The 23,205-nt window shown below is 43.1% G+C and overlaps 2 protein-coding genes across 6 annotated transcripts; both read left to right on the plus strand.

Annotated features, from left to right (window-relative positions):
• Window positions 1-4,260: 4,260 nt before the first annotated feature.
• Window positions 4,261-11,862, plus strand: LOC311119917 (cyclic AMP-dependent transcription factor ATF-4-like). Its single transcript, XM_084194561.1, has 3 exons — window positions 4,261-4,413; window positions 6,516-7,025; window positions 9,697-11,862. The coding sequence occupies exons 2-3, from the start codon at window positions 6,662-6,664 to the stop codon at window positions 10,725-10,727; spliced, it is 1,395 nt and encodes a 464-aa protein (XP_084050687.1). The 5' UTR covers window positions 4,261-4,413; window positions 6,516-6,661; the 3' UTR covers window positions 10,728-11,862.
• A 6,304-nt stretch (window positions 11,863-18,166) lies between these two features.
• LOC311119865 (uncharacterized protein) lies at window positions 18,167-21,941 on the plus strand. 5 transcript variants are annotated; one of them, XM_084194518.1, is made up of 4 exons: window positions 18,167-18,399; window positions 18,864-18,949; window positions 20,018-20,226; window positions 20,560-21,941. In XM_084194518.1, the coding sequence occupies exons 1-4, from the start codon at window positions 18,365-18,367 to the stop codon at window positions 21,247-21,249; spliced, it is 1,020 nt and encodes a 339-aa protein (XP_084050644.1). In that variant the 5' UTR covers window positions 18,167-18,364; the 3' UTR covers window positions 21,250-21,941. The 5 variants fall into 5 exon arrangements, with proteins under 5 accessions (XP_084050644.1, XP_084050645.1, XP_084050646.1 ...); XM_084194519.1 differs by having other exon boundaries at window positions 18,170-18,390; XM_084194520.1 differs by having other exon boundaries at window positions 18,171-18,395.
• Window positions 21,942-23,205: the final 1,264 nt, after the last annotated feature.

Below are 23,205 nucleotides of genomic sequence, written 5' to 3' on the forward strand. Positions count from 1 at the left end.
TTAACTAAGCTTAAATCCAATTAACAACCCAAATAACACTGTAACCGTAATCCGAATGCAATCTATACATATTGTAGCGGTTTCAGGGGTTGTATTGTGGATGGAAGTTATGTGCCCGCGAGGTTGTTTGTTTTTTGGCTGCCCGCTCAACGGATTGCAATGCGAAGTATTCCACAGAGGCAGGACCACGGACAGCTCAGTGTAAACTTGTAGACTGTAGCAGAACAGCCACACCTGTCTCCAGTTGTAATTAGAGCCAATCTGCAGACAGTTGAAACCAATCAGTTTCTCTATTTAACCGCGCCCTGGGTTTCTTTCTGTATTTTATATGTATACGCCGGCAGGGGAAGGAGTAGTAGGTTATTGGAGAGACCGAGCGTACGAAGGACCAGGAGGTTTTAAACAAGAAAGGAAAATATGATTACAACAAAGATTGCACCCCCACAGACAACGCTTGGAGAACCTTCCACTGGGGGCGAAGTGTTTACTTTGTTTGTTTTGGGTTGCATAAATCGCGAACGCTGCCGAAGCCTGGCTGTATGTGTAAACCCTTCCTTACAAAGAACCCGGCGCAGAAAACGCTACAGTATGTACACCGGGAGAATTTACACATTATACTGTATACTAAGAATGACAGAGTACAGCAGTAGATATATTACAGTGATCTATGTCAATAATCCAGTGTATATAATAAATATGTGGTGTGTGTGTGTATAAACGGTGAAACTACAATGCAATGTACAGTATTAGAAATATTAGAACGAGCTATATGGCGAATACAGTATTTAAGCTGAACACTCATTTATTACTAATAATGTAATACCTGATTTTCCGAGCTGTACATTGTTCTTCTTCCAGTTTGGGTCGCCTGCCTATTGAATTACGACAGATACCAGCAACCTTTTATAACCGTGAAAAGCCTCCATTACTGTCCAAGCAGTCACTTGCTCTGAAAGGCACTCAGACACTTTTGCAGAATAAAAACGCTCTCATTAAGCAGTGTCGGTGAAGAGGAAAAAGAACAAGATGACATCAAGGTATAACAAGAATGACAGTGTAAAACCATGAACTGCTCATAAAATAAGTCAGTCATCAATACATTCTGTAGTATATTATTTACATGTGGGTTTAGGTTACATACAGAACCTCCAAAGAATCATCGCTGATGACAGTTTAATCACAACCATTTGAGAAATTGTCACATTCAACCTTTCATTTCATTCTTCCATCAGGATGCAGATCATCTGATGGAACAGTGGGAGAAGGTGAAATGTGAGCGTCATAGCTTCAAAATGTACTTTATAATGATTTTTTTATGTAATAATGGATACGTTTCTGTATATTTCATCCTCCTGTTCTATGTTTGCCTTTTAGCATGGAAAGACCTGGCAAATGACCCTAAACTGGCCAAGAAGGGAGAAGCAAAGTAAGTTCTTCAGTTTAGACCCAGCTAACAAACTTTAGTGTAAATTTGAATATTTTGTCAGTTGGCACTAACCACCCTCCATACTGATGACCTTCTAAATCAACTGTCCAAAGTGAAAGCCCAGCGGATCCAGAATGCATTGCAGCTGTACAACCTCTTCCTGACTAAGCATGGGGAGGATCTGAAGAACCACATCGTTGACCTCATCAGCATCGCAGACAACTTAGACATGGTAGGAGTACTATAGACTACTGTACAGACAACTTAGTCAAGGTAGCACTATAACCTACTGTATAATGGCTTTACATTTTTTATTTAAGCCTTAACAAATATCAATAACCCCCAGCAAAATAATAAAGTTCAATTCTATTAGATTAAATTCAACAATTCCATTAAAATAAATTCCATTTAAATTCTATCCAAGGAAACCAAGAATGCTGGCATCACCGGGGGTGGCTGCTGTGGCAGGGGTGATCCTCGCCCCCTTCACCATGGGGGCATCACTGGGAATGACTGTGACCGGAGTCGGTGTAGCTACAGTGGGAGGGGTCACAGGGGCATCAGCAGTTATCGCTAACAAGGTAAGCAGTTAGAATCCAAACACAATCAACCTTTATTTATTGTGCATAAAAGAGTAAAGATAAAGAAGGGTTGGACAATGATTGTTTCATGAGACAAGGCAGCAGGCCTACAAATGGGATTGAACTGTTTTCATTTTGTTGTTTTCTCTGAGAGTGTCCACAGCAATTAAGAGAGTACATGTGCATGACATCATTTTCCAACTCGTCTTCATTCAAGGTGAACAGCACACAGGACAGGAAGAAGATTGAGATTATCCTCCAGGACTACCGGGCCCAGATGGGTGACATTGAAGCCTGCCTGAGGTTCACCATTTTTAATGACACTTTAATGTGACTTTTAAACAGGAATTATTGTAGGACTCTTTTAACCGAATGTAGTATCCGATCTTGTTTATGAAAGTATTGTCTTGATGTAATTGTGCATTCTGCATAATTCAGTCTTGTCGACTGCAAGCATGAATTAAATACTTTTTATTTTATTTTATCAAATTCTTGAGGTTCATCAACGTGGGCATGGAGCACCTGAAGAAGCACATCCCCTCAACCCTCCAGGGGGTTGACACAGAGGCCATCAGGGTGACCAGGTATGATATTAAATCATCTATTTATTCCTTGTCTAGAAATATCTTTGTTTTTTATGTCTAAGTAAGTTTATTTTTCTCAGTTTTTAGTGTTTATTTATGTATGTGAAGCACTTTGCACTGCCTTATCGGTTGTGTTGTGTGACTTTATTTATGATATATTTATGCATATCATTATCTCTTTACCTGTGTTTTTATATATTTTATGAAATGACGCATAACATGTTAAGTATTCATATGTACCGAGATGCTCAAATAAACCTTAACCAGCGTGGCCATAGTGACAGGAGTGGGTAGCTCCAGTGCCATAGAGGTCAGCAATAAGGCATCGGGGATGCTCCAAGGCTTCGCTCTGGGCATGGATATCTACTTCACTAAGCAAGAGGATGGTCCAAAGCTGAAGAAGGGACTGGAGTCCAAGTTTGGGAAAAAGATACCTAAAGTGGCTCAGCAGCTGAATGACGGGCTGGATGAAGTGTTCAAGGTCAAAGACGAGCTAGTGGAAAATAATCTCGTCCTCTGAAGTGGAGGAGGAGAAAAATCAAATCAACGTTTATTTGTAAGGTGTAAAGGATACAGGGTGTAAATGGTACAGTGAAATTCTTACTTGCAAGCTCTCACCATTGCAGTAACGTTACACTTTATCAAAAATATGATCAGTAATAATAAAAAGTCACACAAAATAAGTAGTTAAAAGGTAGGACAAACTACTTTTTAAATATATTTTGTTCGGTTCTTTCTGTCCTGTTCTACACTGTATACTCAGTGTATATCTGTACTATACATTTTTTGTTAATCTAAAATCAATTGAGTTTTTGTGGGGCTTTTTATGACCCCACTAGACCCTGACTTTTTGAATACCACTGGTCAAATGGGACAGAACCATTGTCTGTTTCTCAAATGGCACCATATAGGGCCCTGTTCAAAAGTAGTGCACTACATAGCGAATAGGGTACCATTTGAATGCAAGCATAGACAGTAGAGAACTCAATGACCTCCACTATTTCGTTCTTTGGCTTTTCAACCAGCAGGTGGCGGTATTTGACATGTATTCAATTTTAATCATGAGTTGTCATCAGAATATAGCTAAACTAAATCTGTAAATAAAATTGAGAAAGTTACTATAATCTGTTGATTAGTCTTCAGTTAAGTTAATAAAGACACTTGAATCCTTGAGGACAAATAGTATTTGGAAAAGACACTAGAAAGTCAACGTGTCCTTTTCTACCATAAGTAATGGGTGTATTAAGGCTTAAAAACAATTATTTGATCACTTTAGACAAGTTCTAATGCATTTTGATCGATCTTAGATTGACTTTTATCTAACTTTGTAAAGTAGTCTACTCTACACATTGTAGTCCTTCATTTTGTGGGCAATACGTTTCATGTAATCAAAAATAATACAATGTTTTTTTAGATTGGAGATACAAGTTAAAAATGTAAGCATTCATTTCCTGTTCATTCTTGATCCAATATATACATGTTCATTTGACCTACATTTCGTCGGTTACACTGTAGCCCTGGAACTATTTATTTCCAACGAGGAGAATAACGATCTAAACCAATCAGAGGGAGTGACGGGGTCGGAGTGATACACCACAGCGCTGTTTGACGGAAGGATACACTTGGGTGTGATGAACGACTATAAATACTCATGTGACCTCGCTCAATCGTCGTTTCTCTGGACATTCAATGTTAGTTTGTAGCATTCCGAGCGCTCAGTTCTCCCTCGCAAAATGGCAGTTTAACGTGCAGCGGCTTATCTAGCAGCGGCAACAACCCGGCAGTGCAACAGTCAAGCACTGGCTTTTTTACGCAAAATGGCGTAAGTAAAAATTATACATATTTATTCTCAGGAAATGTCAAGTCAGACACATGTCAGCTGTCCGACAGGTGTGGCTGGCAAGCAGGCTTGGGAGGTTGTTGTTAGCGGTCTAGCTAACTCAACAATACAAGAGCTTAGCTGTAGCTAGCTATTTACTTAAGATATTTGATATGTCAGACTGTCAGCTAGATTGGGCTGTCTTTGGCACCTACCCAGCTGTGGAAATACAATGACTCGTATCAGCTGTCTGCCTGAAATAACTAACGTTAGATAGCATATCCTATGCAGTTGTGTCGGCGTTTCAATGCGGTTCAACAAACTGACAGAACCATGTGGATCCGATGCCATCTACAGTGGTCCATTTAAATAGATAGTTACGTCATAACTAACTAATTAGCTACCTCCTCATATTGAATAACTGTGTTATGATTTTTAACTAATGTTGTTAAACTCAGACTCATAAATGAAGTTGCTATTCCAGACATGGCAACGTGGCACTTTCAAAATGGCGTACTTTTGTCCTCTCGCTTTTCACTTCCCTCTCATGACAGATGGTTGTGTTGTGAAAATGGCGGTATCCTCCCCTCCCCTCCCCTCTCCGTTTCAATAGTGAGTCAGGGAGGAGGCGGTGTTACCGGTCACATCATGACCAAATTAGGCAATGTTGTCCACTGGCGGAGGGCGGGGAGTTTACCGTCACTGGCGGAATGACTTTCCACTGACGGATTAGACGAGAATAGCTCTCGTACTATTTTATTATGTAATACGTCTGAATGTGAAATACATTAATATAATAAGTAATGCGTTTTAGGAGATATTAAGTCAAAGTTGATATTGACTCGATTTTACTTACTTGAATTGTTCCTTTTAGTTCACTTTGACTCGATTTTACTTACTTGAATTGTTCCTTTTAGTTCTTAGTGGAATAAATGGCCACATTTGCCAGGAAACGATCGAATGTTACTGTTGACTAGGACATAACTTAAGGTTTTACAAGGTATCTCTAGCTGACTGTTTTCAGCTCTATTTCCCAGACACATACTTCCTCTTAACAGACTTCCTCCTAACACTGAGGGCTTTTGTTTATTTGGACCTACCCCGGTGGGAGGAGTTTGAACCGGTTCATTCGTTTTGGAACCAGGCTGCCTCCCCAGGTGTGAGCCAGGTGCCATGCTCTGGCCAACTGCGAAGTCGGCTCAAAACAAAAGTGACATAAATAAGGACGTGTAGGATTCTGTGTTTTCACATTCAAAAGTGATTGCTTTTGATAAAAACGCTGTATCTGCCTTCCCAATGAAAACTAGTTAAACATTTATTTTATGGAAAGCGATGTATGTTTCTGGAAGATGCACCATGCTGCCTTTGTTGACAACATAACCAAGCTGCGCAGATTATTGTTTGATTTGAGAAGGGTGCTCCCTCCCCCCGTTTCAACCCGGGCCAGCATAATATAACTCCCTCCATGGGTCTTACTAACACAATACAATGAGGCTAGTTAATACCTCTTGGTCTTTCTAACACAATACAATGAGGGTAGTCAATGAGTAGCACCATTTAACTGACACCATATATTGATATGATTACCTATCCCTCAAAACAATGACGTGGCAAAGAGATTATTTTGAAGAACGAGCTGGCCTTAATGGCCATGTAGTCTTTTCTCCACCCGGCACAGCCAGAAGAGGACTGGCCACCCCTCAGATCCTGGTTCCTCTCTAGGTTTCTTCTTAGGTTCCTTCCTTTCTAGGGAGTTTTTCCTAGCCACCATGCTTCTACATCTGCATTACTTGCGGTTTGGGTTTTTAGGCTGGATTTCTGTTTAAGCACTTTGTGACATCTGCTGATAAAAAAATAAATACATTTTATTGATTATTTTCCTTTTTCTGTAGCCTAGCTATAATGGTACTAAGGCCCTGTTATACACCACATCTCACCCCTATCCCACCTTCTCCTCTCCTCTAGTATGTATAGACATGCAAAATACATTTCTGTTGCTCATGTAGTAAATGAACCAATAGTCATCTTCTCTCCTCTATGGAACTACTTGTCATACTGAATTTGTAACCCCAATCCCTCCATCTCTCTCTCCTTCCTCCATCCAGGTCTCTCAAACCAACCACCCTCAGCTCTGCTGTTGTCTACCACAGCACGATATCACCGTTCCCCCTAACGACGACAACGTCAGAAGACTCTCTGTTATCCTGTTATAATTCACTGTTACTGTTGACAAGCACCAGAAGAAGCAGTCATGTCCCTGTTGAGTTCCCAACTGGCCTTGGAGGACGTTGGGGCCCAGTTACTGGACAACTGGTTTCTGACGGCTGACCCCATGGGGCCCCGTCTGGACCAAGATGAAGAGGATGATCTACCCCCCTCTCTCTCCTTCTCTTCTTCCAGCTCCCTCTCTCTCTCCAACTCTTCTGCCTCCTCCCTCTCTCCCTCCTTTAGTTTGTCTCCTTCCCCCTCCCATCTCTCGTTCTCCCCCCCTCCTCCCTCGTTCCTGGTGAGCAGCAAGGCCGGGTCCGGGGTAGAGGATCAACTGATGCCGTTGACTCCATGGCTGGAAGCTAGCGAGCTGCTCGATGCCCACATGGGAACAAACGGCTGCAGAGGTGAGAACACAGCTGAAAAGAAAACCAACAAAAAAACACGATAACGCCACCTCCAAGTGATTATTGATTTCATCGCAACAGGTTTGATCTTAAAAGCCTGTGCTGGGTTCTCATCCTGCAACGTGAACTTAATGTAAACTAACTAAATTATTACTAGAAATCTCCCATCTAATTCCCACTATACTCTGCCCAAATACCAAGCTCAAGTGTTGCGAAAGACATACAAACTCCTCCTTTGTTTGCTGCCTAACCCTATACTTGGTTCCATCGGTGGTGTTATCACAGTGTTGGGCCTAGGTTAAGTTTCCCCTTGTCCTAGTGTTTTCAGTCAGTCAATACTGGAGGATTTTCAAAGGTGGTGTTATCACAACTATTAGGCTTAAACCTATAATTTTAAGCAATCTCCCGCCTACGCTCTCCCCTGGGCTCGGTTTGTCATAAACAGTTGCCCGATGCCAACCTACAGTTGAAGTCGGAAGTTTACATACACTTAGGTTGGAGTCATTAAAACTCATTTTTCAACCACTCCACAAATTTCTGGTTAACAAACTATCGTTTTGGCAAGTCGGTTAGGACATCTACTTTGTGCATGACACAAGTAACTTTTCCAACAATTGTTTACAGACAGATTATTTCATTTATAATTCACTGTATCAAAATTCCAGTGGGGCAAAAGTTTACATACACTAAGTTCACTGTGCCTTTAAACCGCTTGGAAAGTTCCAGAAAATTATGTCATGGCTTTAGAAGCTTCTAATTGACATCATTTGAGTCAATTGGAGGTGTACCTGTGGATGTATTTCAAGGCCTACCTTCAAACTCAGTGCCTCTTTGCTTGACATCATGGGAAAATCAAAAGAAATCAGCCAAGACCTCAGATAAAAAATTGTAGACCTCCACAAGTCTGGTTCATCCTTGGCAGCAATTTCCAAACGCCTGAAGGTACCACGTTCATCTGTACAAACAATAGTACGCAAGTATAAACACCATGGGACCACGCAGCCGTCATACCGCTCAGGAAGGAGACTCGATCAACGTACTTTGGTGCGTAAAGTGCAAATAAATCCCAGAACAATAGCCAGGGACCTTGTGAAGATGCTGGAGAAAACGGGTACAAAAGTATCTATATCCACAGTAAAACAAGTCCTATATTGACATAACCTGAAAGGCCACTCAGCAAGGAAGAAGCCACTGCTCCAAAACCGCCATAAAAACCCAGACTACGGTTTGCAACTGCATATGGGGACAAAGATCGTACTTTTTGGAGAAATGTCCTCTGGTCTGATGAAACAAAAATAGAACTGTTTGGCCGTAATGACCATCGTTATGTTTGGAGGAAAAAGGGGGTTGCTTGCAAGCCCAAGAACACCATCCCAACCGTGAAGCACAGGGGTGGCAGCATCATGCTGTGGGGGTGCTTTGCTGCAGGAGGGGCTGGTGCACTTCACAAAATAGATGGCATCATGAGGAAGGAAAATGATGTGGATATATTGATGCAACATCTCAAGACATCAGTCAGGAAGTTAAAGCTTGGTCGCAAATGGGTCTTCCGTAGCCCCGTGTAGCTCAGTTGGTAGAGCATGGCGCTTGCAACGCCAGAGTTGTGGGTTCGATTCCCACGGGGGGCCAGTATGAAAATGTATGCACTCACAATTACTGTAAGTCACTCTAGATAAGAGTGTCTGCTAAATGACTAAAATGTAAATGAACAATGACCCCAAGCATACTTCCAAAGTTGTGGCAAAATGGCTTAAGGACAACAAAGTCAAGGTATTGGAGTGGCCATCACAAAGCCCTGACCTCAATCCTACAGAAAATGTGTGGGCAGAACTGAAAAGGCATGTGCGAGCAAGGAGGCCTACAAACCTGACTCCGTTACACCAGCTCTGTCAGGAGGAATGGGCCAAAATTCACCCAACTTATTGGGGGAAGCTTGTGGAAGGCTACCCTAAACGTTTGACCCAAGTTAAACAATTTAAAGGCAATGCTACCAAATACTAATTGAGTGTATGTAAACTTCTGACCCACTGGGAATGTGATGAAAGAAATAAAAGCTGAAATAAGTCATTCTCTCTACTATTATTCTGACATTTCACATTCTTAAAATATAGTGGTGATCCTAACTGATCTAAGTCAGGGAAATTTTACTAGGATTAAATGTCAGGAATTGTGAAAAACTGAGTTTAAATGTATTTGGCTAAGGTGTATGAAAACTTCCGACTTCAACTGTATATGGTAATCATTAACCATAGAGGTCGTTAGTAACTACTTGTATTACCTGTTTGCACATCCAAACGTGATGACAAGCCCCCATCACCTGAACAAACTGGTTTGCTCCAGATTACTGTAACGTAAGACTGGTGTCAGCGTTGCTTTTCCTCCTATTGTACAGACAGGAAACATGTCGGCTAACAATAGGGTTTTATAGTAGGGCTCAGGGATCACCTACTTCAATGTCCCCACGAATCAGGATTAGACTGGAATATTGTCTTTCAGAGCAGAGTTTCTTTTGGGAAACCCTGTTTCAGAGGACCGATTTTCCTTCGGGATCACTGTACAATTATTGTTAAAATTGTCACGTCATCAAATACATTGAGTATAATGTGTTGTATATTTAGATGGAAGTTACTTATCACTTCTCCCCCCCCCCCTCTCAATCTCTTCTTCACAGATGATGCATTTTCGGGCATGGACTGGATGGCTGAGAAGATAGACCTGAGTGATTTCGACCTAGACTCTCTGATTGGCTCCTGTTGTTCCGATGCCCCGCCCAGTTCCCCCGAGGAGCTCCTGGCCTCCCTGGAGACCCACATGGACCTAGACCTGGTACACCCTTTCACTGTCCCAATCCCTGCCCCACGCGAGGTACTCTCCCTGGGCATCCCTCTGGCCGACCTACCCCCTTTGGTTCTCCCCTCCCTGGAGCTCCCTGAAGAAGAGGTAAAGGATGAGGTCAGAGGTCCAGTGGTGACGGTTCAGGATCAAGAGGTTGTGGTGAAGTCTGAGCCACAGTCCCCAGCACCCCTTTCTCCGGCTCCCCTCTCCCTGGGGTATACCCTCGAGCTGGGGAGCGAAGTGGACGTTGATGTCTTGGAAGTCGAGACCACCGACACTCCAACCACCATCATCCCGGAGCCCAGCTACCGCCTCCAGACCACCGCCCCTGTTGTCCTCTCCGGCCACTTCGTGGTGGTCCTCTCCCCTAAAGAGGAGCCAACCATCCTCCCCACATCAACCCTCTTTTCCTCAGCCTCCAGTAGCTGTGATGACCAGTCTGATGACAGCGATTCTGGCATCGACTCTGTATCTGGCTCCCCTCCTCGCCACCCATCTTCATCCCCCTCTCCTTCTCCCTCCATAGCCGGGTCCTCCAGGACCAAACCCTACTCCAAACCCGACCCCAAGACTACATCCCCCACAACCCTCAGTGGCAAGGTCAAATCAGTATCCGGGGCACCCAAGGTCGTGGAGAAGAAACTCAAGAAGATGGAGCAGAACAAGACAGCGGCGACACGCTACCGACAGAAGAAGAAGGGCGAACAGGAAGTGCTGAGTGCGGAGTGTTCCGAGCTGGAGCAGAGGAACCGTGAGCTGGCAGAGAAGGCTGAAGGCATCAGCAGAGAGATCCAGTACCTCAGAGATCTGATGGAGGAGGTCCGCTCAGCCAAGAACAGGAAGAAGACCACTGTTAGTGTGGCGTAGTCAGCGGAAATTATGGATCGAACGAAGGAAAGAAAGAATGAGGGAATGCATGGAATGAGATCCAGTACCTTGTGGAGGAGGGGCTACGTCCTGGTTATCCACCCTTCTCCCAAAGTGTACACTTGCATACTTGCTGTCTATGATGGGAAGTTTGCATTTGCATGCTTTGGGAGAAGGGTGAAGAATCGAGAAGGCAGTCGGGGAATGGCTAGAAAAATGACAGAAAAGTTGATGAGATTATTATTGGGGAGAAGATGTGGGACTGAGATTTTAGTCAGGCGACGCATCAGTCATGCTGGTCTGTTCTGTATTAACCCTATCAGAGCGTTACACTGGTATACATACACACCATTAAACACACACAAGTGTTGTATGGTATATGTCAGGGTTCTTCAATTCCGGTCCTGGAGGGCCGAAACACTTCAGTTTTTTTTTATTTCTACCTGGTAGTTAATTGCACTCACCTGGTGTCCCGGGTCTGAATTAGACCCTGATTAGAAGGAGAGGATGAAAAACAGAGGTGTTTCGGCCCTCCAGGACCGGAATTGAAGAACCCTGGTATATGTGTTGGTTAGGACTAGGCCATGGTTACTGCGTAGGTAGGAAAATGTAGAATTACGACGACGACAAATGAGTACGGCTACACTCTTACCAGTCTCCAACCCACAACCTTCCCAAAAAAGATTTCCTCCAGTTTCAAAGACCAGTTACAACCAATCCCCCTCCCCCCAACTGTCACCCTACTGTTACTCTTACCCCCCTCCCCCTTTACTCTTACCCCCCTCCCCCTTTACTCTTACCCCTCTCCTCCCCCTCTTTTCTCATTACCCCACTACTCTGACTTCTTCTATGCAGCTTTAGTCCAGAAAGGGGCCTCACCCTGTTGCAGATTTTTTGTTACACTGAATTCCTTCTGTCACAATGTTATGTTTGGTATGTATATATCTTCACATGAAACCTGAACTCTACTCTGGCATCATCTTGATTTTATTTAACGCTGGATAGTAGATAACCATCTGTCTACTAGACTCTCCTAGACCTAGTTGGCATCTCTAGTGTTGCTTTTAGGTATGTTTGTTTGGCTTGTATAAATGCTTTGCTATTGTTTACTATTAAAACTCCTTATTGATCTGTTTGAAGTGTGATTTTTTGGGGGGGGATTAAGAAGTACATGTGAACTATTAGTGGCAAATCTAAATGCCTTGACAAATTAGCAGTGAAAACCATATTCAAGTTTAGTAAAGCACTAGTAGTGTACACATATGACTGATACCGTATGAGTTTCATCAAATTAATCATCATGACTAAGCAACAGAACTCTGTTATTTTAAACCTGTGCAACTGGAATGACAGGTGATCAACGCTGGTCCTGGGCCCTTATTAATAAAGCATCTTGAGTAGGAGTGCTAATCTAGTATCAGGTCTCATGTCCATGTAATATTTTCTTTTTTATTTAACTAGGCAAGTCAGTTAAAAACAAATTCTTATTTACAATGACGGCCTACACCGGCCCAATTGTGTGCCGCCCTATGGGACTCCCAATCACGGCCGGTTGTGATACAGCCTGGAATCTAACCAGGGGGTCTGTAGTGACGCCTCAAGCACTGAGATGCAGTGCCTTAGAACGCTGCGCCACTTGTTCTTAAATATAAACAGGCCCTAGATCAGCACTCCCTACTCTGTGAAGTTTTATGAATACAGACCCTGGATCGGTCACACTCTTAATAGCTCCAAATTGAGCTGCGTGAATGTCAGGTCAAATATGTTAAGCGCCTTGGAGAAGGAGTGCTGATTTAAGCTCAGTTTTGGCCTTTAAGTCACAATGAATAAGAGTACATGGACAGGGGGCACTGATCCTAGATCATATCTCTCTTGATACATATGGCCCCAGGTATACCTGATTTGCATATAAGATTGAGCAAACAGGAAATGTCTGGGTAGTTGGAAGTGCAAACAGCCGTGCTGTAACTAGTACAGCTATACCACTGTGCCATTGTCATTGTGCCATAGCTAATGCAGGGGTTAGCAAGTACACTACTACATGTTTGAGCTTTCAGAGTGTGATTAGCTCTTAATATTTGTTTTTAAAAGTTATTTAACCTTTATTACACTATAACAAATAAGGATATATAGCAGGGATTGTCAAATGGCGGCCCTCACATTTTTTTTCAGAAATCATTTTTAGCACAAAATTGGGACATAAAGTAATAAAATCACTAGGAATTCTCAAAATTTAATTTAGGAAATCTATTCCCAAGTATTTCCACGTATAAATAGAGAGACATTATCGTGTACCAATGTAAGCAAGGTTTGAAATTATTGTTTTTGTCAAATACAATATCTGTTTGGGCTTCTTACGTCAATTTGCAGAGTACAAATTATTTATAATTATGTTCCGGCGCCCTGACCATCCGCTCAAGAAAAAATCAGCCCGCGGCTGAAACACTTATATTAAGTGTTTGTCATTGTGCCTTAGGGGTTAGCAAGTAAACACTGCTTTAATAGGCTTAGCTTATACTGTGTCATTAGCTGATTTACAATAATATTTATTAAACAAATATATTATCTTTAATTAAACTATTGAAAGACTCATCTCCTTCTGAAAAGAAGCCCTGGTGCAAGTCGAGCTATTTCAGAAAGTAATTGAAAAAAGTCAGCCAACTTAGAAAACAGGTTTGAACCGGTTGGCATTCGACACATTTTCTTGCCATTGCCTGAAGGGGCAACACCCAAAGAGCAAGTTTTTCACAGAAGTTAGATAGCGAAAAAGGAGGTGTGTGTGTGAAAGAGACGGAGTGGGGGAGGGTAGAGGGAAGCACAGCTGTGAAAACATCTCATGGGAAAGAACCTCCCTCTCTCTGTCTCTCTCCCCCTTTTGTTTGATCTGAAACCAGACAGACTGAGGGGAAACATTTGTCTCTCTCTTTCTCTGTGTGTGTGTGTGAGGCAAAACGTTGTGGGTTGACAGCATGTGTGTCAGTGTGTGAGAGAGAGAGAATAAGCTTGTGGGTTAGTGTGTGAGTATGCAACGAAAACAATATGAGTTCAGTAGGCTGAATATTTGTGTGTGTCTATATGTGTGTCTAGTGCGCGTGTATGCGAGAGTGTGCATGTGTGCACAAACGTTTTGTGTGTGAAAGAGTTCAGTGCTTTGAAAGAAACCTGGCACCCAGATGTGTACGTTTTGCTTGGGCAGTAAAACGTCATCTTTTTATTTTATTTAACCTTTAACCATGTAGGCCAGGAGAGTACATACACACACACACACACACACACACACACACACACACACACACACATTCTACAGTATTGAGGCCTTCCACTCCTGCACAGGCCATGATAAGAACCACCCTGATAAAGAGAGAGAAGGCGAGAGAGAGAGAAGAGGAGAGAAGGAGAAAGAGAGTGGAAGCGATAAGGGGAGAGAGATAGACAGAGAGAAGGAGGGAGAAAGGTAGAAAGAGAGAGGGAAAGGGGGGAGACCTAGTCAGTTGTACAACAATGCATTCAACTGAAATGTGTCTTCCGCATTTAACCCAACCCCTCTGAATCAGAGGTGCGGATGGCTGCCTTAATCGACGTCATCGGTGCCCCCGGGGAGCAGTTGTTGTGGGGGTTAACTGCCTTGCTCAAGGGCAGAACGGCACATTTTTCCACCTTGCCGGCTCGGGCTTTCAAACCAGCGACCTTTCGGTTACAGGTCCAACGCTCTTAACAGCTTGAAGGAGGGAGAGCAATAGAAAGAGAGGGAGAGAGAACACGTAAGAGGCTATAGATAACCCTCCAACCACAGCCAAGTCAAGCCAGGGAAAATGTCATGCAGGGAATGAATTAATGCCTGTTTGAAATGGGACTTGAAATGGCTCCAGACCTGGGTTCAAATATCATTTGAAATCATTTGAAATACTTGATCTGTGCTTGATCGAGGTTGCCGGTTGAAATGGAACCAATAGAGAAGTACCAAAAGTGCAAAACCGGCACACCTGTGACCTGACACTCCAGGCAGGCTAAAGCAAACGCTCAAAGTGTTTGAAATATTTCTAATAGTATTTGAACCCAGCTCTGAATAGCTCATTAGGAGATCATGGGTGCGAGTGCAGGCTGACTGAAGATGAGCCTTGACTTGTAGTGTTCATTCCACGTGAATCTACTGTTATTAGGCTGCGTACCAAATGGCACCCTATTTCCTATGGGACCTGGTCAAAAGTAGTGTACTACATAGGGGATAGGGTGCCATTTGGGACGTACACTACCAACCACAATGGGCTTCATTCATTAATGGGTTGGCTTGTCAGTATGCTTTTGGTGTTTTGAGCCATTCACAATAACAGGGATCCAGTGGTCCTCTGTAGCTCAGCTGGTAGAGCACGGCGCTTGTAACGCCAGGGTAGTGGGTTTGATCCCTGGGACCACCCATAGACAAAAATGTATGCACGCATTACTGTAAGTCACTTTGGATAAAAGCGTCTGCTAAATGGCATATTATTATTCTCACCGGCATGTGTGTGCGTGCGTTTCATGATTCACTGGCCCAAAACTAAGGCTTGATCATGCCACAGCCACATAGCAATTACTGGTGGTAGTGTTAATTATAACTATTGGCTAGATCCCAGGTAGAGGCCTCATTCGTTAACAAAGGCAAAGAAGATTTGAGTAAGGAATGGTATAGATGTATTTGTCCCCCACTGAGTAGATCCAAAGAGGGACTACTGTACCATGAAACAGAGATTGCGTCCCAATGACACCTATAGGGCTCTGGTCAAAAGTAGTGCACTGTATAGGGAATAGGGTGCCATTTGGGACGTAACTTCTAGCAGTCCATTGCTACTTCCCAAAGACTTGTCAAAATGTTATTTTAGACGCTTGCCTTTCGAAGCACAAAATATTATACCTAACAACAATGACAGGGAGACAATGTTGATTCAACCAGCGTGTGTCCAGTGGGGATCTTCTCTTTCTCCCTCTCTCTCCTCTTTCCTTCTTTCTCTTTCCAACCCTCTCACTTCTGACTCTCTCTCCCTCTTTCTCCCTTCCTCTCTCTTTCCTTCTTTCTCTTTCCAACCCTCTCACGTCTGACTCTCTCTCCCTCTCTCTCCCTCTCTCTCCCTCTCTCTCTCGTTACTGTACGTAGGAGTCTAAAACCAGAAGACTCATCTCAACTAGGTCTATTTTAGGCTGCCTTTAATCTGAAGCAGGACTTAACCCAGAAACTCTTCAACTCAGTCAGTCACATGACAAGTGCACTGACCTGCGTCATCAAGATCGTTTAGTAAACTGAGTTGACTCCAACTGAGGGGTAACACAGAGAGTTGCTAGTGGTAGTAGTAGTAGTAGTGGTAGTGGTAGTGGTGGTGGTAGTGGTAGTGGTAGTGGTAGTGGTAGTGGTAGTAGTAGTGGTAGTGGTAGTAGTAGTGGTCGTGGTAGTGGTAGTAGTAGTGGTACTAGTAGTGATAGTGATAGTGATAGTGGTAGTAGTAGTGGTAGCAGCGGCCCTACTTCTCTGAGAGTATATATAGTTCCCTAATCCCCAGCCATCAGCCATCGGCCATCGGCCCGTTAATGAGCTCAGATCCTCAGACTGTCACTGTGACCAGATAATTAGCCTGTGTGTGTGTGTGTGTGACCAGGTAATTAGCCTGTGTGTGTGTGTGTGTGTCCAGGTAATTAGCCTGAATGCTCGGGATCAGAGTGAGTCATCTAGGGACATGTCAGTCAGTATGTGAGAGAGAAAGAAAGAGGAAGTAAGGGGGTGGAGCTTAAATAGTTTGTTACATCAAATACAGGCTTAACTGAATGACAACAGAGACAGAATGCAATATGGAATTTTATTGAATAGTTTGGGGTAGCCTTGTCTCCGAGGAATGCTCCTCAGAGCCAGATGCTGATGACAGGTTACCCTATGCTGGGAGAACAGGGATGACAGGCCTTCAGTTGGTGGGGGTGGGGAGGTGGAAGGTCGTTGGAAGGCTGTTGCTTCAAAACAGCAAGTGGGAGACAAAGTTTGTGTTGACATAACTACTTCCCTAGATTCATGCTCGTTGGTTGAAAGAAAGGAAAATGATTATTGCACAAGTGAGCCCATAGGTTAATCAGCAAGCAGGGTGGGATTGCCTTAGTGTGCCATGCTCATAGGCTGAAGTTACAGTAATAGGTGAATGACATTCCGCATGCTTGCTAATAGTAAAGGAGGAGGAGAGGCGTGACGCTATGCTAATGAGGTAGCATTATAGACACTACCATAGATACCTGCTATCCTTATGAGGTAACGTTATAATCATTACCATAGATACCTACTATGCTGACGAGGTAACATTTTAAACACGACCATAGATACTTCATATGCTTATGAGGTACTGTTATAATCACTACCATATACATACCGCCTTTGCTGATGAGGTAACATTATAGACACTACCATACCTGCTATGTTGATGTGGTCAAATGATAAACACTACCATAGATACCTGCTATGCTTATGAGGTAACATTATAATCATTACCATATAGGTTCGTTTCCCACGGGGGGCAGTATGAAAAAAACAAAAAACAAACATGTATGCATTCACTAACTGTAAATCGCACTGGATAAGAGCGTCTGCTAAATGACTAAAATGTAAATGTAAATATAAATGCCTGCTATGCTAATGAGGTAACATTATAAACACTACAATATAAATACCGGTTATGTTGATGAGGACACTACCATATAAATAAAAGCGATGTGAATTATATGTGTTTATGAATAAAAAGTGATCCCCGAGACTAGACTGTGTGTATGTGTGTGTGTCTGTGTGTATTTGTGTGCGTGTGTAAGCGAGAGGTGTGTATAAGGCAACTATGAGTCACTGTGAAAGAACCAGTGGTATGTTGTCATTCTACACTTCTAGAGAATTGGGGAGGAATGACTTGAGGTACTGTAACAATATTTTCAAACCTCGACTCAGTCAGCAATTCAAGATATACAAAGTAAATTCGTCACGGATAATGAAAACATTTAGAATAATATGATTAATATAAATACAGCATCAATGACAAACAATTGCATTGCCATATTTGTGTCTTCCTAGGGTACTCATTCTTTGTAAACTTTCAAACGTGTTTCTCTCCGTCCATTGTCTGATTTGTGTTGTGCTTTTTAAGTTGTGATAGCAAACATACAGAAATGAATGCACTCGTGATGAAAGTAGGGCTCCAAGTCTTCATTCCATAGATGTACAGTACCTCCCCGTCTTTTTACCTCTAATGCTAGAGTGCCCCCTGGCGTCCTTACTGTAAACTACACTTCCCATTTTTTATGACAACGTCATCACCATAGACTGTCATGTGACCAGCAAACACTGGGCTTGTTCGACATTGCAGCCGACAGCGCGGGTGACTGCCGACTCACTGATCTACAAATCACCTTGCATCATAAATAACGTTATTGTTATTTGTAGATCAGTCAGTCAGTCAGAATTTACTCATGTTACATCACGGTTTTGATGCTATCGAACACGGCCACAGCTTTTACGAGAAACAGAAAGTTGACCGAACAAAGGTTGTTGTTACGGTATACAGCGCCCACCTCCATCATTTTGAACTCTTTTGAATGAACACCAAGAACCGACGAAAGTCGTTTTGAACCCACGTTCTTGCTGTATGCCGCTTGTACGGTTTCTAAGAAGGTACAGTAAGTAGGTCGACAAACATAATCTATGATAGCTACAGATTGTTTCACCAGATAATGTTATTTAACCAAATATCTTTGGTATCCATTACTGGGAGTTACAGGTTAGGTACTGTTTGTAGCACATATCATTTTCGACCAACCTTAACTTGAATGTCCGTGTCCAGTTTCAGGTGGTGCGTTTGAATTTAGAAAATGCTCAGTTATTAAAATAAATACATGTTTTGCTCCATGAAGTAATTCAACAATGTGTACAGCGCCATCTTGTCTATTTCAAACCTCTCATTGATTGAGACAGATGCATCCACCCCAAAGTGCCCCATGTCATGATAACACTCACCTCTTCTTACCATCCTTGTATTACAGACTTCCCATCTTTCTCCCCCTCTATTTCCCTCTTTCTCCCCCCCTCTCCTTCCCTCCCTCTCTTCCTCCCCTCTGTCTTTTCCCCTTGTTCCCTTCCTCCATCAGGATGTCATCTCTTCCCCAACCTCGTCATGTGATCTGGGAGACAGAGGAGCTGGTGGCCTACCTCCACCCCCGGCCATGGACCCCAGGTAGATGCATATTCTTTACCACAATACCTAGCTCTGGTCCAGGGCCCGGTTTCCCAAAAGCATCTTAAGGCTACGTTCATCGTTCAAACTTTCGTAGGAGCATCGTTAAATATCCAAGCTGTTTCCCAAACCCGTCGTTATTAACGCTGCACTTGAAAACGCTCGTAATCTAACACCTGCCTCAGACCACTTGTAGAACTGCGTCGTTAGATGCTTTTTTGCCCTCCTGCGTCACTTAATATACAGAAGATCTCAGCTAAACATAGAATCACACGGTTGATCCATCTCTCTGACCACGATAACTTCAGAACAAAAGTTGACTACAAATATGAAGTTGCCAATGTCTTTGCAATTGATACAAACAAGCCATGTATACAAAGATGCTATAAACAGTAGGCTATATGTGTTTTCAATCAATGTGAGACAATATAACCACAGGAAAGTATAATTACATCAACTTTTCAAAGCGCTGGTAGTGCGTTCAGATGTCTATCACCTGAAGCATGGGCAGAACCATTTCAAGACGTGCAGGAGCTCAGCAGGTATGCATGTATTTTTATCTTATGCGCATGCTTCAGGTGATAGACATCTGAACGCACTACCAGCGCTTTGAAAAGTTGATGTAATTCTACTTTCCTGTGGTTATATTGTCTCACATTCCTACCGCCAAAAGGACCAACCACACAGACAACCAGTAAAGTACATTAAAATATCATTTGAATTTTATTCAACATTCTGGCTTGCCGAAGTCGTTAGAGGAAACTTTCCTGACTCAAAAGCTCATTTCTGCCCAACGTAGAATTCAACGTTGGGTTTTCCAGGCAAGTAACGCACCTCATGGTCAATCATTGCTATTACATTTTATGATAGTCAGTTGCTATGCAACCACTGAACATGTATAGTGAACTGAACAATCCTTCTATAGTAAACGATCATCCACTATATCTTGCTGTCTGGACTTGGGTATGTGTCCCAAATGGCACCCTATCCCCTCTATAGTGCACTACATAGGGAATAGGGTTCCATTTGGGACAATCTTTATCTTCATAAATGGAATATCAATCACAGGCACTACCATCCTGGAGCCGAAGACCCCCAGGGGCCCCGGTGAGGAACCAAGCCCAGCTCAGGGCAGTCTCTTCAGGCTGGGGGAGGGAGCCTACCTGGGGCTGCTGCTGGGGGCCAGGGCGGTGGGGGCCCTGCTGTGTGAGAGGCTGGGGGTGAAGAGATGTGCCCTGGTCTGCAGGCCCTGCCCAGACAGTCATAGTCCACCCCAGGTCTGTTGTGTTTCTATTCTATTCTATTCTATTCTATTTACTCTACTCTATTCTATTCTACTCTGTTCTTCTCTATTCTATTCTACTCTGTTCTACTCTATTCTATTCTACTCAATTCTAATCTTCTCGATTTTTCTCTACTCTTCTCTACTCTATTCTATTATATTGTGTTCTATTCTGTGTCTCATCTAGTTTTGAATAAAAATTGGCAATATAATTTACATTAATGAGCAAAAAACATAACATTTGTGTTTAGATAGCACCATAATTATGTCCTCCTTTCTAGTATGGACAGGTAGCCTAGTAATAGTCCCTGCTGTTATTGACTGACAGATCCGGGTGCTGCCACTACACGGTCTGGACAGCGAGTGGCGCCCCCACCTGGCAGGAGACGAGCACTACACACACCACGACCCCGGCTACGTCACCTCTAAAAGCGGCCCTCGCTGGACTGACACATCCCTCCAGGAGATCCAGGCCGAGATCCGGGCCCAGCTCCCTGCCCCCGATGCCCTACCAAACCTCACCTTCCTGGGGGAAGACCCTTCGCACCCCGGCCTCTTCTCCCGGATCGTCCGTGGAGAAGAGCAGCAGTGGAGGGTGTGGGAGAATGAGGGACACGTGGCGTTCCTCACCCCCTTCCCCAACGCCCCCGGTCTCACTGTACTGGTCCCCCGTCGACCTCTGACCTCGGATATATTTAGACTCGAAGAGGCAGATTATACAAGTTTGGCACTTGCAACCCGGAAGGTGGCCAGGATTTTGGAGGAGGGGCTAGGAGCATGGGGGGTGGGGTTGATATTCGAGGGGTTTGAGATTGACTACGCTCATGCTAAATTGATACCTCTGCTCTCTCCGCCCTCCTCTCACCAGGTTGATGGGGGCTCCACCACCACCACCAGCAGCTCTCCACCTCCTCAGGCCCAGTTTAGTGCCACCTATCCTGGGTTCGTAACCTCGGAGGATGGCCCTGAGGCAAGCCTGGAGTGTTTGAAGGAGTTACAGGCCAAAATCACACAGTAATGATAATGTAATGTATCGACATGTTATGAAATATGTAATATGTATGTAACTGCATATTATGAAGGATCTGAGACTGGGTGATTATAGTATTGATGTATTGCATTTGACTACATACATTCCAATTGCATTATTGGTTGACTTGGCTCCCGAGTGGCGCAGTGGTCTAGTAGCTGTGCCACTAGAGATCCTGGTTCGAATCCAGGCTCTGTCGTAGCCGGCCGCGACCGGGAGGCCCATGGGGCGGCACACAATTGGCCCAGCGTCGTCCAGGGTAGGGGAGGGAATGGCCGGCAGGGATGTAGCTCAGTTGGTAGAGCATGGTGTTTGCAACGCCAGGGTTGTGGGTTTGATTCCCACGGGGGGCCAGTATGAAAAATAAAATAAAAATAATGTATGCATTCAATAACTGTAAGTCGCTCTGGATAAGAGCGTCTGCTAAATGACTAAAATGTAAATGTGATGTGATAGCCTGTTGATTCATGTACATACTGATTTGGTTCACCACATTATATAGATGTATGTGACCGTTTCTGTCATTCATTTTATGATCAACTTTAAATAGGACAACAATCAAGAGCTTTATTTGATAAACAGGCTACTGTTAGGTTTTCATACGTATCCTTTGAAAAGCACTTATCAGTAACATGGAAAAATACATAATTGTATGATCAAAATAAACATGATTTCTATTATGTTTGTAAAGTTTATTTTCAGATTATATTAGTAAGAGTACAACAGGTGGAGAAAGAAAACAGAAAGAAGTAAACCACAGCTACAAATGTTACTATACATATGCGTCATTACTCATTATCCCTGTAATGTTATTAAATGGGTACAAACAACCATGAAACCAAGCACCTTCATATTGGACTGTTGGATTCCTTCAAAAGTTGACATTTGAAACAGTGTCCAGATAGGCATACCTTGTACATAGACTGCTGACAGGGTAAGAAAAAACTATGTAATTTTGTATTTTGGGTGAGCTATCCATTTAATCATTATATTACATATGCTTCAGTCATATCATTGAATCATCATCACCTGGTGTTTTTGTCTCTCAATTATGTTTTGCGGTATCTATTTACAGAGTTCAGCGTTCACAACACATCTGCATATTCCCCTAACCAGGTCTTAACGAGATCTCTCCCTAACAAGGCTTCTAATTGGTCCCTCAGCGTTTCAATGAAGAGGTTTAATTAATCAGCAGTTAAGTGGTTAATTAGCGGATTATAAACGGCATTACCCGAGGCTATCATTATACAATACTCTTCATGGTTACTTTTCAGAGAAAAGAAAGACAGGGCACCACATCTCAATACTATTTCCATGGTTACTAGAGAAACAGAAAGACTGGGGCTTCATCTCAATACTCTTTCCATGGTTACTAGAGAAACAGAAAGACTGGGGCTTCATCTCAATACTCTTTTCATGGTTACTAGAGAAACAGAAAGACTGGGGCTTCATCTCAATACTCTTTCCATGGTTACTAGAGAAACAGAAAGACTGGGGCTTCATCTCAATACTCTTTTCATGGTTACTAGAGAAACAGAAAGACTGGGGCTTCATCTCAATACTCTTTCCATGGTTACTAGAAAAACAGAAAGACTGGGGCTTCATCTCAATACTCTTTTCATGGTTACTAGAGAAACAGAAAGACTGGGGCTTCATCTCAATACTCTTTCCATGGTTACTAGAGAAACAGAAAGACTGGGGCTTCATCTCAATACTCTTTTCATGGTTACTAGAGAAACAGAAAGACTGGGGCTTCATCTCAATACTCTTTCCATGGTTACTAGAGAAACAAAGACTGGGCATCATCTCAATACTCTTTACATGGTTACTAGAGAAACAGAAAGACTGGGCGTCTTCTCAATACTCTTTTCATGGTTACTAGAGAAAGAGAAAGACTAGTGCGTCATCTCAATACTCTTTCCATGGTTACTAGAGAAACAGAAA

This window comes from Coregonus lavaretus, assembly GCF_964263955.1.
Source record: "Coregonus lavaretus genome assembly, contig: HAP1_SCAFFOLD_55, whole genome shotgun sequence".
Classification (NCBI taxonomy): Eukaryota; Metazoa; Chordata; class Actinopteri; order Salmoniformes; family Salmonidae; genus Coregonus; species Coregonus lavaretus.